This window comes from Polypterus senegalus, chromosome 18, assembly GCF_016835505.1.
Source record: "Polypterus senegalus isolate Bchr_013 chromosome 18, ASM1683550v1, whole genome shotgun sequence".
NCBI classification, from domain to species: domain Eukaryota; kingdom Metazoa; phylum Chordata; class Cladistia; order Polypteriformes; family Polypteridae; genus Polypterus; species Polypterus senegalus.
Genome location: NC_053171.1, coordinates 56,206,865 through 56,218,880, shown reverse-complemented (window position 1 = coordinate 56,218,880; position 12,016 = coordinate 56,206,865). Strand labels below are relative to the sequence as shown.

General features: G+C 41.0%; 1 protein-coding gene across 1 annotated transcript in view; it reads right to left on the bottom strand.

Moving 5' to 3' along the window:
* Positions 1–7,226: 7,226 nt before the first annotated feature.
* LOC120518683 (tetratricopeptide repeat protein 9A) overlaps positions 7,227–12,016 on the bottom strand; it is a 41,182-nt gene continuing 36,392 nt past the window's right edge. Inside the window, exon 3 of the mRNA XM_039741602.1 lies at positions 7,227–7,772. Within this exon, the coding sequence (XP_039597536.1) occupies positions 7,702–7,772 (71 nt within the window). The 3' untranslated portion in view covers positions 7,227–7,701. The remainder of the gene's footprint in view (positions 7,773–12,016) is intronic.

Here is a 12,016-nt window from a genome sequence, read left to right as displayed (position 1 = left end):
ATGGCTTTAAAATCATTTACTCTCTCCAAGGTATCACCATTGTGTTTTCCTGAGGGCCTCAAACAGCTACATGCCTTAGTTGCTATACAGTGCTGTGTAAAAGAATTTTCCCTCTTCCTGATTTCATCTATTGTTGCATCTGCATAACACTGAATTGTTTCTGATCACCAGCCAAATTAATACAAAAGGCAAACTGAGTAAACACGATACACAGCTTTCAAATGAATTTGATTTATTGAAGTAAAAAGGTTCACCAACATCTATATCACCCATGTAAAAAAAAGTAATTGCCCCACCCCCATAGTCAGTCAATCAACCAAAATTATAAAAAATAAAAAACACTTTGATAACTCCCAAAACTTTTAGGATAATGTTCTGTGAACTGACGAGTCAAAAGTAGCATTACTTGGAAGACGTGGGTCCCATCACCTCTGGTGTAAACCAAACACGGCTTACTATAATAATGCCCACAGTCAAACATAGTGGTGACAATGTGATGGTATGGTAATGATGTGCTGTTTCAGGGCCTGCGTGACTTGCCGTAATTGAGAGCAGCATAAATTCAGTACTGAAGGAGAATGTCTGGTCATCACTCCATGATTTGAAGCTTAAGTGCAATTGGGTTATGCAGAAGAACAAAAGTCTGAAGCACAAGAGTAGGTCCACCTCTAAATGGCTGAAAACAAAGTACGTTTTTGGAGTGACCTCATTGAGATGTTGTGTCAGGACCTTAAATGGGCAGTTCATAGTCGAAACCCCATCACTATGGCTGAATTAAAACAATTCTGTAGGGAAGAGTGAGCCAAAACTCCCAGCCAATGCCAAACACTGGTTTCCTGTTGCTGGAAGCATTTCATTGCAGTTTTTACCGATGAAGATGGCACAGCAAAGTCTTAAGTTTAAGGGGCAATTACTTTGTTACATAGGTGGTATAGGTGTTGTTTTTTCCTTCAGTAAATCAAATGATCATTTAAAAGCTATGTATTGTGCTTGCTTAGTTTGTCTAAATTTGGAGTTACACTACTGAAATAAAGGAAATCACGGTGCAGCCGATGTGAGGTGTCATACCTGTTTGTGTTAAGGGAACTCATTCAAGAAAAAATGAAGGGTCTGTACAATCATGGCTAAATGTTTTGAGAATGACCCAAGTATTGGTTTTCACAAAGTTTACTGCTTTAGTGGTTTTAGATCTTTTTGTCAGATGGTTCTATGGTATACTGAAGTAGAATTACACACATTTATTTCATAAGTTTCAATAGCTTTTATTGACAACGACATTAAGTTTCTGCACAGAATCAATATTTGCAGGGATGCCCTTCTTTCTTTTTCATGACCTCTGCAATTCGCCCTGGCAGGCTGCCAATCAACTTCTGGGCCCAGTCCTGAATGACGGCAGCCCATTCTTGCATAATCAGTATTTGGAGTTTGTCAGAATTGATGGATTTTTGTTTGCCCGCCCACCCACCTCTTCACCACATGTTCTCAATGGGATTAAGGTCTGGGGAGTTTCCTGGCCATGGACTCCAAATTTTGATGTTTTATTCCCCGAGCCACTTAGTTATCACTTTTGCCTTATAGCACAGTGCTCCATTTTGCTGGGAAAGGTATTGTTGGTCACCAAACTGTTCCTGGATGTTTGGAAGAAGTTGCTCTTGGAGTTGGAGTCCACTGATGTGAACATATAGCCAGGGAGGTGAAAACTGCTGCTGATGGGACGCTGGAGGAAAGATCACCTCTAGGTATTGCAAAACCAAAAGGCTGGACAACCACCTACAAAAATACACCTATTTCATTAATGTTGTAATGCGTTCTCCTTGAAGATGTACAGTAATGTAGTAGTTGAATCATCCATATCATTCCCAAAATCAATGGCAGCTGCAGAGTACATTAAGCACATGATGGTGCCACAAAAAAAAGTAGTGATTGGTGCCCTGGTAAATCTTTAAGTATACAATATAGCGTTACTGGTTATAATCTATTAAAATGGCACCAACAAAAGGGAATTCTGAAAAACCCAAGTTAAGGTAGTTTTTATAAGTTTTTATTTATATATATATATATATATATATATATATATATAAATGTTCTACATTATTGTCATCCTGCGCCTTCTGTCTCAACTGGCGCTAAGCAAGTTAGTCTCCAACACTCCAATCTATACCGTGATGTTGTCATTCCAGCATATTCTCGGTCCTCTACACCTTCTGGCTCCTAAAAGACCTGCCATGCCTTTAATGGTATGCTGTGGTTGACCCATCACATGCCCGAAGTATCTTTAGCTTGTGGGTTTTAATGTGACTCAGCAGTTCGCTTTCAATTTTCACTAGATTTAAGACTTGCTCAGTGGTCATCAGGTTCATCTGAGATTCTCAGCAACTTTATGATGCATTTGTTCCCAAAAGCCTGGATGCATCTCCCTCCTTCATACTTCAGTGTCAAGGCCTCTAGTGGCTCTACTGGCCACACTAAGCTTTTCATCAAGTGTAGTTTCATGGTGTTGCTTGCTGACTTGTTTTTTTCCCCAATGCCTTTTGTGTGAAAAACACAATGGAATCATCACAACTGCGTCACCTGACAAGAATTGTCCTGTACATTATTGTGAGTCAGTTGGCTTTAAAATGTTACCTATATTCCTTCTTAGGAGCATTTTCTCCATTCTTCCCTTCCTCCATTGGGCAGACACTTGAGATCTGGACCATTTGAGATTCACCAAGTTCTCAAAAGAGAACATCTCTTCACTGGTGTTTGCATTCATGACACCTTGGATGGGGCACAACATTACAACCTGTGTCCTGGATCTACCCCTTTAGCCCCACCAGACCAGTTACTACACAGATCACTCCACCTCTCTTCCACCAGCTAAATTCAGCCGTTACTCATTCCACTTTAGCCAAAGCCACCTAGATGCTGTGTTCTCCTGCTTGCTACTGTCAACCACCAGGTCACAGCTAATTCCAGGAGGATCCCCTGTTTCATGGCCTTGGCCTTATTGGGTTGCAGATTTGTGCTGGGGATTTCCCTGGAAAATATGAGCTGCCTCTTTGTGTTCACTTCGGTCTCTCGGTAAACCGCTGTGGCCAGAATCCCTGTGTTCCTTGCCCGTTTACTCTCCTGGGCCTGATGACCTAGCCATCACTGCCATGCCCTGGGTCAACCTCGACTTTACCTAAAACCACACAGTCGGTGTCATTTGTTAATCATCTCAAATACACAAACAAGTCCACCTGCTCCAACTTTCCTCCATCCATCACAATCTCATATGCCTCATCAGTGTTTGTCATCATTACTTTCATTTTTGTTGCATTGATCTGCATTTTATGCTCCTCTGCATCCCTGTCTTCTGGTGATGTAGACAATAAAATGATGTCACCAATATGCCAGAGGCTGATAATTATCTTTCCCCTAGTCCTGAATTCTCCAGAGCATCCTTGCAGTGCTTTCCGCCCTATTTGTTCTGCTAAGATGTTGCACAGACATGGAAAGTGGTTACACCGTGATTTTTGATGCAGAACCATGCTGACATGAGATTGGCTGTCCTGACAGCAGCCTGCTGTTGAAAATTTGTTTTCCTAATGGTGCAATTTTAAGTTGAACTACCTTTATCTAATTGTAGCATTAAAATGACAATCAAATGTCCTTTTTTCCCCAGCAATTTAAAACTCAGGAAGCCTTCTCACACCATGGTATAGTTTCATGTTAATAGTATTCTCATTTACAGAGACATCACTTATGGATGTATCTTGGTATCTTGGCAATGGATAAAATCATTGCAGGCCTCAAACACATCTTCTCTTAGAAGGGTCACCCACTTCCTGACCCATTTCAGTTGTGGAGCGCCAATGCCTAATCTGGTGGCATCAAGGAACCAGCCTGGGATGGACCACCAGGTTAGCTCAGTTTTTTTGTATGGGCTCAATCACAGTTCAAAAATATAGAAGTGTACAAATAAAATGGATGGCTTGGAACTAGAAAGTACATGTTTTGGTAAATATTCCAGAGTAACTGGACTTAATAATTAAAGCCCATCTGGATAAAATTGATTCAGATTTTAGATTAAACTGCTATTTATTTATTTACACTTTGTCATAAATCTAGCAGTAGGAATTCTCTGGATGCCTAAGTAAAAATAACCATTTACAATGGGGACTTGAAACCACAAATACCAACCCAGAGATCACCAGGGATGTGTTTTAACAGATGGGGCAAAAGTATATGACACACATTGTAGCAAATCTTTGTTTTTCTTTGGGAAGATAGTAATTGATTCTTGGTGTAACTTTTTAGTAGAATTTTATTTTCTCTAACTTGGCAATAATGTCACTAAATGAGTTATACTTTTTATAAAATTCCTTCATGTGACCATCTTAGCCAGCTGCTTTCTCTCTCTGCAATGACTTTATTGCATCTTGAATTTCGGAGCGCATCGGAGGTTGATCAAGCAATTATCAAGCTAAGGCAAAGAAGTCCTTGGATTGAACCTCATCCTCTTTAAATTTTGAGGAATATAAGGGTTGTAGTATTCCTTAAGTAATTGTTATTTTTGTGTGCTCAATATGTTTAATCCTGCTATATATTTTTACTCCTCTATTGCTTTATGAATGTCTTCTTTATGTATTTATTGTGCTAAAATGTCACTGGACTGCTCTCCATATTCATAATGAGGTTAGTGTGATTTAAAGATAATTTGTTCTGGTGGTTTTTTTTTTTTTTAAAGTTAAATTTAATTTGAATTGTAAAGCCAGTCTTTTCCTATAGAGTGCCTCATTTGGCAATCTAGTATATTTCTGACCAGTTTTAGAAATTAAGATAATCATCTCTGATGTCTTTCTAGCCTGCAGTTTATTGGTTATGAGAAATGTGCAAAATAATTTGTACCCCTTAAATTTGACCTTGCTGTTCCCCAATGAGGAATCATTTATCATTAAGGAAATATCAATTCTGTGGAAAATAATTTTATAAAGTGCGCATCAGCTAGCATTATTGGGTCAAATCAACAGTTGTCACTTGGATTTGTGTAATGTAATAATTAAAGCTCCCTAAAACAAGTGTGACTAGTGATAGAGAGTAGTAAGTTTTCTTTGAGTTGATAATTCATTCTTCAACAACTGTAATATACTGATGAGAACATTGTACAAAAGGTACAGGGATTGGACTGCTGGGGTAAAGTCATTTTCTCTGATGAATCCCCTTTCCGATTGTTTGGGGTGTCTGGAGAAAAAAAGGTGAGTGGGCACTACCATCAGTCCTGTCTCATTCCAACAGTAAAGCATCCTGAGACCATTCATGTGTGGGGTTGCTTCTCAGTCAAGGGAGTGCAGAGCTTACTCACAATTTGGCCTAAGAACACAGCCATGACTAAAGCATGGGACGAAAACATCCTCCAAAAGCAACTTCTCTCAACCATCCAGGAACAGTTTGGTGACCAAAAATGAACAATCCAGCATGATAGAGCACTGGGCCATAAGGCCAAAGTGACAACTACTATAAGTGGCTCAGGGAACAAAACATTGAAATTTTGGGTGCATGGTCAGGAAACTCCCCAGACCTTAATCCCATTCAGAACTTGTGGTCAAGAGGTGGGTGTACAAACAAAAACCCACCAATTCTGACAAACTCCAAGCATTGATTATGCAAAAATGGGCTGCCATCAGTCAGGATTTGTCCCAGAAGTTGATTGACAGCCTGCCAGGGAGAATTGCAGAGGTCATGAAAAAGAAAGAAGGGCCAACACTCAAATATTGACTCTTTGCATAAACTTAATGTCATTGTCAATAAAAGCCTTTGAAACTTCTGAAATGCATGTAATTCTACTTCAGTATACCATAGAAAGATCTGACAAAAAGATCTACAAACACTGACGCAGCAAATTGTGAAAGACAATACTTGTGTCATTCTCAAAGCTTTTGGCCACAACTAAAGAGTGATATTATATTTTATATAATATTTTAGATTTTTTTAATATGTTATTTTTGGAAAAAAACAACCTATGGGATCTACACGTCTTGGCTGGAGCACATTGCACATCTTTGTCTCAGCTGCTTACACGCTAGACATCTTTTTGACTGTGGGATCTTGTTGTGTTTCTCATTCCTATCAAGAATACAGAAGTGTGAAGACTTTGAGGGGAAAAAGATCATTAGCCTGTCCTCATGTATGTATTGGTGAGTGTTAAAATATTTAGAATTAAGGCTATCGCTGTAGATATTTAGATGATATAATACAGTAGATTTAGGACTGTTTACCTATTTGACTTATTTAAAACTGGTCCACTTACCTAAATCGTATAGTGTGTTTGTCTGTGTGTTAGTTTGATGCCCCATGCCAGCAGCCTATCGCATTGTTCCTTGTCGGGCCATCTTGTAGTTCGTAGACTGAAAATAAACCTGTAGCTCATGCATGCTCACTCATTTCTCCATTTCTTTTCTCCCGATTTCCTTTTTCTTCTTTCCTACTTGCCCCTCTCCTTCTTATCCAGCTGACACTGTGCACTTGCCATGCCACTAAATGGCAATTAACTCATTAAGGCAAGTGCATGCCACTCATAAATATGTAATATTTGATCATTTTCGTTAATAAATAAATGACCAAGTATAATATATTTGTCTCATTTGTTAAACTGGTTTCTCTTTATCTACTTTTAGGACTTGAGTGAAATTCTGATGATGTTTATGCAGAAATATAGAAAATTCTAAAGGGTTCCCAAACTTTCAAGCACAACTGTATAAAAATAGGCATTTTGTAAGCACATCCAAAAGTCATTGTTTTTCGCAATTCGCGGGTGCTCTAGGAACGTGACCCCCGCGAATTTTGGGGGTGTACTGTATTTGCAAATTTTCACAATGGAGGCAGTTTTCCAACCCAACCTGCACAAATGTGAAGGGGTTGTCCTGTACATTCATTCTGCTGGCAAGTAAAAGCTTGACTTGACATTACAGTAACTTGGAGCCCAAACACCTCTACCCCAACCTTATGTAACTCATGAATCAGTCAAGAGGGACTGCAACAGGACCTGTGATTGCTCATCAGTGAATCAGGCTGCCTTAAATTTGACTTGCCTTTGGCCCACAGAAAGTTTTAGAATCTAAAAACGGCTTATGGTTTGCCAAACCCTGTTGTTCCCAGGTCCGCTCCACTTAGCAGTTTCTGGTTTCGTTGCCATACCACCGGACACATCCTTGCTCCTGCTATCTTCAAATATAACAGGTTAGCTTGACAAAACAAATTGCACATTTTCTGAGATGCCCCTTTATTCAAACAATACAGTTTTCATAATAAGATTTAGTAAGCACCATTAGTGTCAAAAGTTTAAAGTATGTCTCATAAAAAAATCCTCTTATTAATGTAATAAACAGATTTCAGAAACAACTGAAACCTAAAAGTGTCTATAGTATTAAAGAAATAAAATATAGTGCTAACAATTTTAAGTCCCTTAAAAAAATGATGACAGAGATCCGCAACAGTGGACTGGCCAGGAAAACAAATTATTTTTTCAGAAAGATTGCATGCAAATATCATTTCTCATGTTGTCAAGTGCAAATTGCAAAAACAGAAAATAACCACGGCCTCTTCTTTAGAATTCACAAGTTCACATCTTCCTTCCAACGTGTTCTGTCAACACCAATTCTTCTCTTTAGACATCAAAAAAGGCTCATACTGATGTGTAATAGCCTCATAATAACCTGTGTGATAACCCGATAAAGGTTATTTCTCCGTCTGAGAGCAGCGACTCAGTTTAAACTCTGCCAGCTGGATATACCGGATAATATTTGTATCTGTAAGAAAAAAGCAAAAAGGTCAAAGTTACTTCAAAAGGGAAATCCAGTTTGATCCAACCCAGCACTGAATAATAAGAAGTACTCATCCAGCCTGCCTTTTCTAACTGACTAGCACGGTCAACCCGTAGTGGCTTGTTTACCCATTGCCATCCCTTGGCATCTGTGAGGACCTCATGAGCCTTGCTCCCTTCTTTCATCACCATCCCTCAGCATCCGTAAGAATCTACCAGAGCAGTTGGCCTCACCTGCTCCACTGCAAAGTTTAGCTGGAGTGACCCTACCACCAGAGTGCCACCGCTCCACTAAGGGCATCATCCCCGACTGCCAAGCCTCCTCCCTGCAGCACCCGATCTGCAATGATCCTGACCTCTCATTTTCTCTCACCTGAGATTTCACCTACTGTCACTTTCACCTTCAAGCTCTCTCTTGGCTTCCCTCCACAACGGACATTCTGCAGTCTCACAGCTCTGCAGCCATACGCACCCACAGATCCCAAGACACACATTACAGACCCCCAACACACTGTAGCACAGTAGGATCCAGGAAAGTATAACTAATGTACAGGCTGAGCCAAAAAGAAGTACCACATGTCAAACGTTTATTCTACAAAAACGCTATAAGATAAAATACATTTAATTACAAGGAGGGGTATACAAAATAGATTTTTTTCCACTACATTTTAAAAATGATGTCTTCAAGGTGGTGGCCATCATTAAGCAATACACTCTTTGAAACAATTTCTGAATGCTAGTGTGACTCGTTCGGCCATATCAAAGAGAATAGTGGCAATTTTGTGGCAAATAGTGTCTTTGAGGGCTTCAAGGTTTTCAGGTTGGTGTGTGTAGACCTTTGACTTGAGATAGCCCCACAAGAAGAACACGCACGGAGCAAGATCAGGTGAACGTGAAGGCCACTGGACATTGCCACACAGGGAGATCAGCTTCCCCAGAAACATCTCCCACAAAACGTGCATGGATATCTGCGCAGACCGTATGAGCTGTTGCTCCATCCTGTTGACACCAGGCATCCGCCACAGCTGTTTCTTCCAGTTAGGGCTGCAAAAAGTTCTCTAGCATTTCAATGTAACGTTCTGAAGTGACAGTGACCATTGCTCCCCCCTCCTCAAAAAAGTAAGGGTCTACAATGCCAAATTCTGCAACGGCACCCCAAACTGTAACACGCTTACTGTACAGGGGTCTCTGATGAAGTTCACGAGGGTTGGTTTCAGCCCAATAGCGAAAGTTTTGCTTATTTACTTATACGTTCAAATGGAAATTTACCTCGTCGCTGCACATGACGATGGCATCGCGATGAACGGTTTGCAGAATGTTCACGCACAACTCTCTACGGCTCTCCCAGTCTCTCTCAGTGAGTTCCTGCACTACCATCATTTTGTATGGATCGAAATTAAGGTCCTCATGCAAAATCAAAGATGTGCTGGAAATGCCTAAGGCAGAAGCGCGCTGAACATCTAGGAGACTGCAAAATTGATGCCCTTACAGCTTGGATGTTTTCAGGCAGTCTTACAGTCCGAGGACAGTCTAGAGACTTTCTGTTCAATGTTGGACCCATCTGTCTAAATTTAGCCACCCACTGAAGAACTGTTTTCTGATTTGGGACGTCATTGTTAGGAGGAATGCTGAAGTGCATTGGGAAGACGCATTGCGTAGTGATGATGGGTTTGTTGTTTTTGAAGAACACTTCGACAGTGAAAGCACAGTACACATCAGACCAAGGCATGTGGCCGACTGAGAACTACAAGGGATCGCCTATCAAAGGACCCCCACCCCAACAAAGTTGTCTGCCTCTACCTTGTGCAATGACTTTGAGAAATGAGGTACTTCATTTTGGCTCACCCTGTATTTGTTTGAAGTACAATTTGCTTTATTCACAAAATATTCAAATTATTGTAGAAAGTACGGCCATATAACTTTACACATTTTATAACCTTTATACTGGATTGCAATTTATTTCAGAAAAAACATCAAAAACCTTTTTTTGACATTGTGACCAACACAACCTCTGAACAGTGCAGTCCCAGGTTCAAATATGTACTTTTATTCAACAAGGTACCTTTAACAGGCTTCTTCTGGTCAAAATACTGCATAGCAAAGCAAATGGTTTCTCTTCTTTCTCCTCCACTCTTCCTAAGCCAATTCCTCTGCCAACTCTGACTTGCCTAGATGAGACTGAGTGACTTTTATCTATGATCCAGAAGCACTTGTGGCGCTAGGGCGCAGCCCGCTGGAAGAACATCCAGGTCAAACGGAAGTCCCTGAATGTAGGGATTGTAAATCCCTGCAGGCCCCCCACCAGAACTCAACAGGGCTGTCATACGGGACTACAGCTCCCAGCGTGCCCTGCATGTGTCAGTGTGGGAAACCTAACCCAGGCATGATGCCATCTCGTGTACTGAGGGAGAAAATATTCACCGATCGTCATCTCCATGGCCCTTCTATTGCACTGGCCTCCCAGCTGGGTAGGGCTCCCTGTATCAATTACAGCCATGATACCATCCCAAGTCTGCTGTCCATTAGAATATATTAAACCATAAAACTGTTTACAAGCTGTCTAGCAGCTTACATGTGATAGAGCTTACTGCATGGCCGTATCACCACCAGATACATTCGGTGACGTGCAAACACAAGTAAAAAAGGATTGGAAATGGTAGCAGAGTGTTTTTCATGTATGGGAGCCTGGGTGACTCTGCTCTTCCCTGTATACTTGCTATTATGCAGATTGTAAGATTGTCCCAAATCCCATACTCTTGGAACACTGTCAGGATTAACTAATGCTAATGTAGTTCAGCACTTCACCCTTTCTTTTATATCTGTAATCCCAGACAATTAGACTACAAGAACAGGCAGGGGAGAAAGTTGCATTTAAGATAACATAACCAAAATAACAGAGTACAATGAGTGTTGGTTAAAATAATACAACCAAGTAATAATAAGAAAATAAAAATCATAGATCTTTTGAAAAGTGGCGTGTCACTTGCTGAAGTCGTTACACAATAAACAATACAGTACAAAAAGTATTCACATGGCATTTATGTTGTTAGGTATTATAGGTAAACTAGAAATTATTTAAAGTATATGGAAAAATGTGCAAAATTATATAACACTTAATCCACACAGTCTAACACCAAGTCAAGATAGATAGATACTTTATTAATCCCAACGGGAAATTCACATACTCCAGCAGCAGCATACTGATAAAGAATAATATTAAATTAAAGAGTGATAAAAATGCAGGTATAACAGAAAATAACTGTATAATGTTAATGTTTACCAAGGGGTGGAATTGAAGAGCCACATAGTGTGGTGGAGGAACGATCTCCTCAGTCTGTCAGTGGAGCAGGACAGTGACAGCAGTCTGTCGCTGAAGCTGCTCCTCTGTCTGGAGATGACACTGTTCAGTGGATGCAGTGGATTCTCCATGATTGACAGGAGCCTGCTCTGCGCCCGTCGCTCTGCCACAGATGTAAAACTGTCCAGCTCCGTGCCAACAATAGAGCCCACCTTCCTCACCAGTTTGTCCAGGCGTGAGACGTCCCCCTTCTTTATGCTGCCTCCCCAGCACACCACTGCATAGAAGAGGGCACTCGCCACAACCATCTGATAGAACATCTGCAGCATCTTATTGCAGATGTTGAAGGACGCCAGCCTTCTAAGGAAGTATATTCGGCTCTGTCCTCTGTTGCTTAGAGCATGAGTATTGGCAGTCCAGTCCAATTTATCATCCAGCTGCACTCCCAGGTATTTATAGGTCTGCACTCTCTGCACACAGTCACCTCTGATAATCACGGGGTCCATGAGGGGCCTGGGTCTCCTAAAATCCACCACCAGCTCCTTGGCTTGTCAATGAAGCTTCAATGATATCAGTCTGTCCAGTTAGGAAGCACAAACGATTGTGAATCAGCCTCACCAACATTAGTGAAAATGAAAGTGACAACAGGGGCACTGGAGAGGACACAGCAAGACACCCCCCCAAGAAGAGAATGGTGGCCACAGACAATTGCTCTCTCCCTATCATTCTTATCTGATCCTTTTCTAGTTTTGTGTTTTGCTAGTGTCCTTGTCACTACTGGGAGCAACAGGCAGTACCCCAGGTAGTCCAGCTCCTCCAGGATGGCACAACCATATGTGCCGTCGCAAAAAGGTCAGAAGGGCATAGATGAGATACCAGGAGATGGGCACGGTGGTAGAAGGATATCAAGCAAGTAGTTGGACCGGTATCCA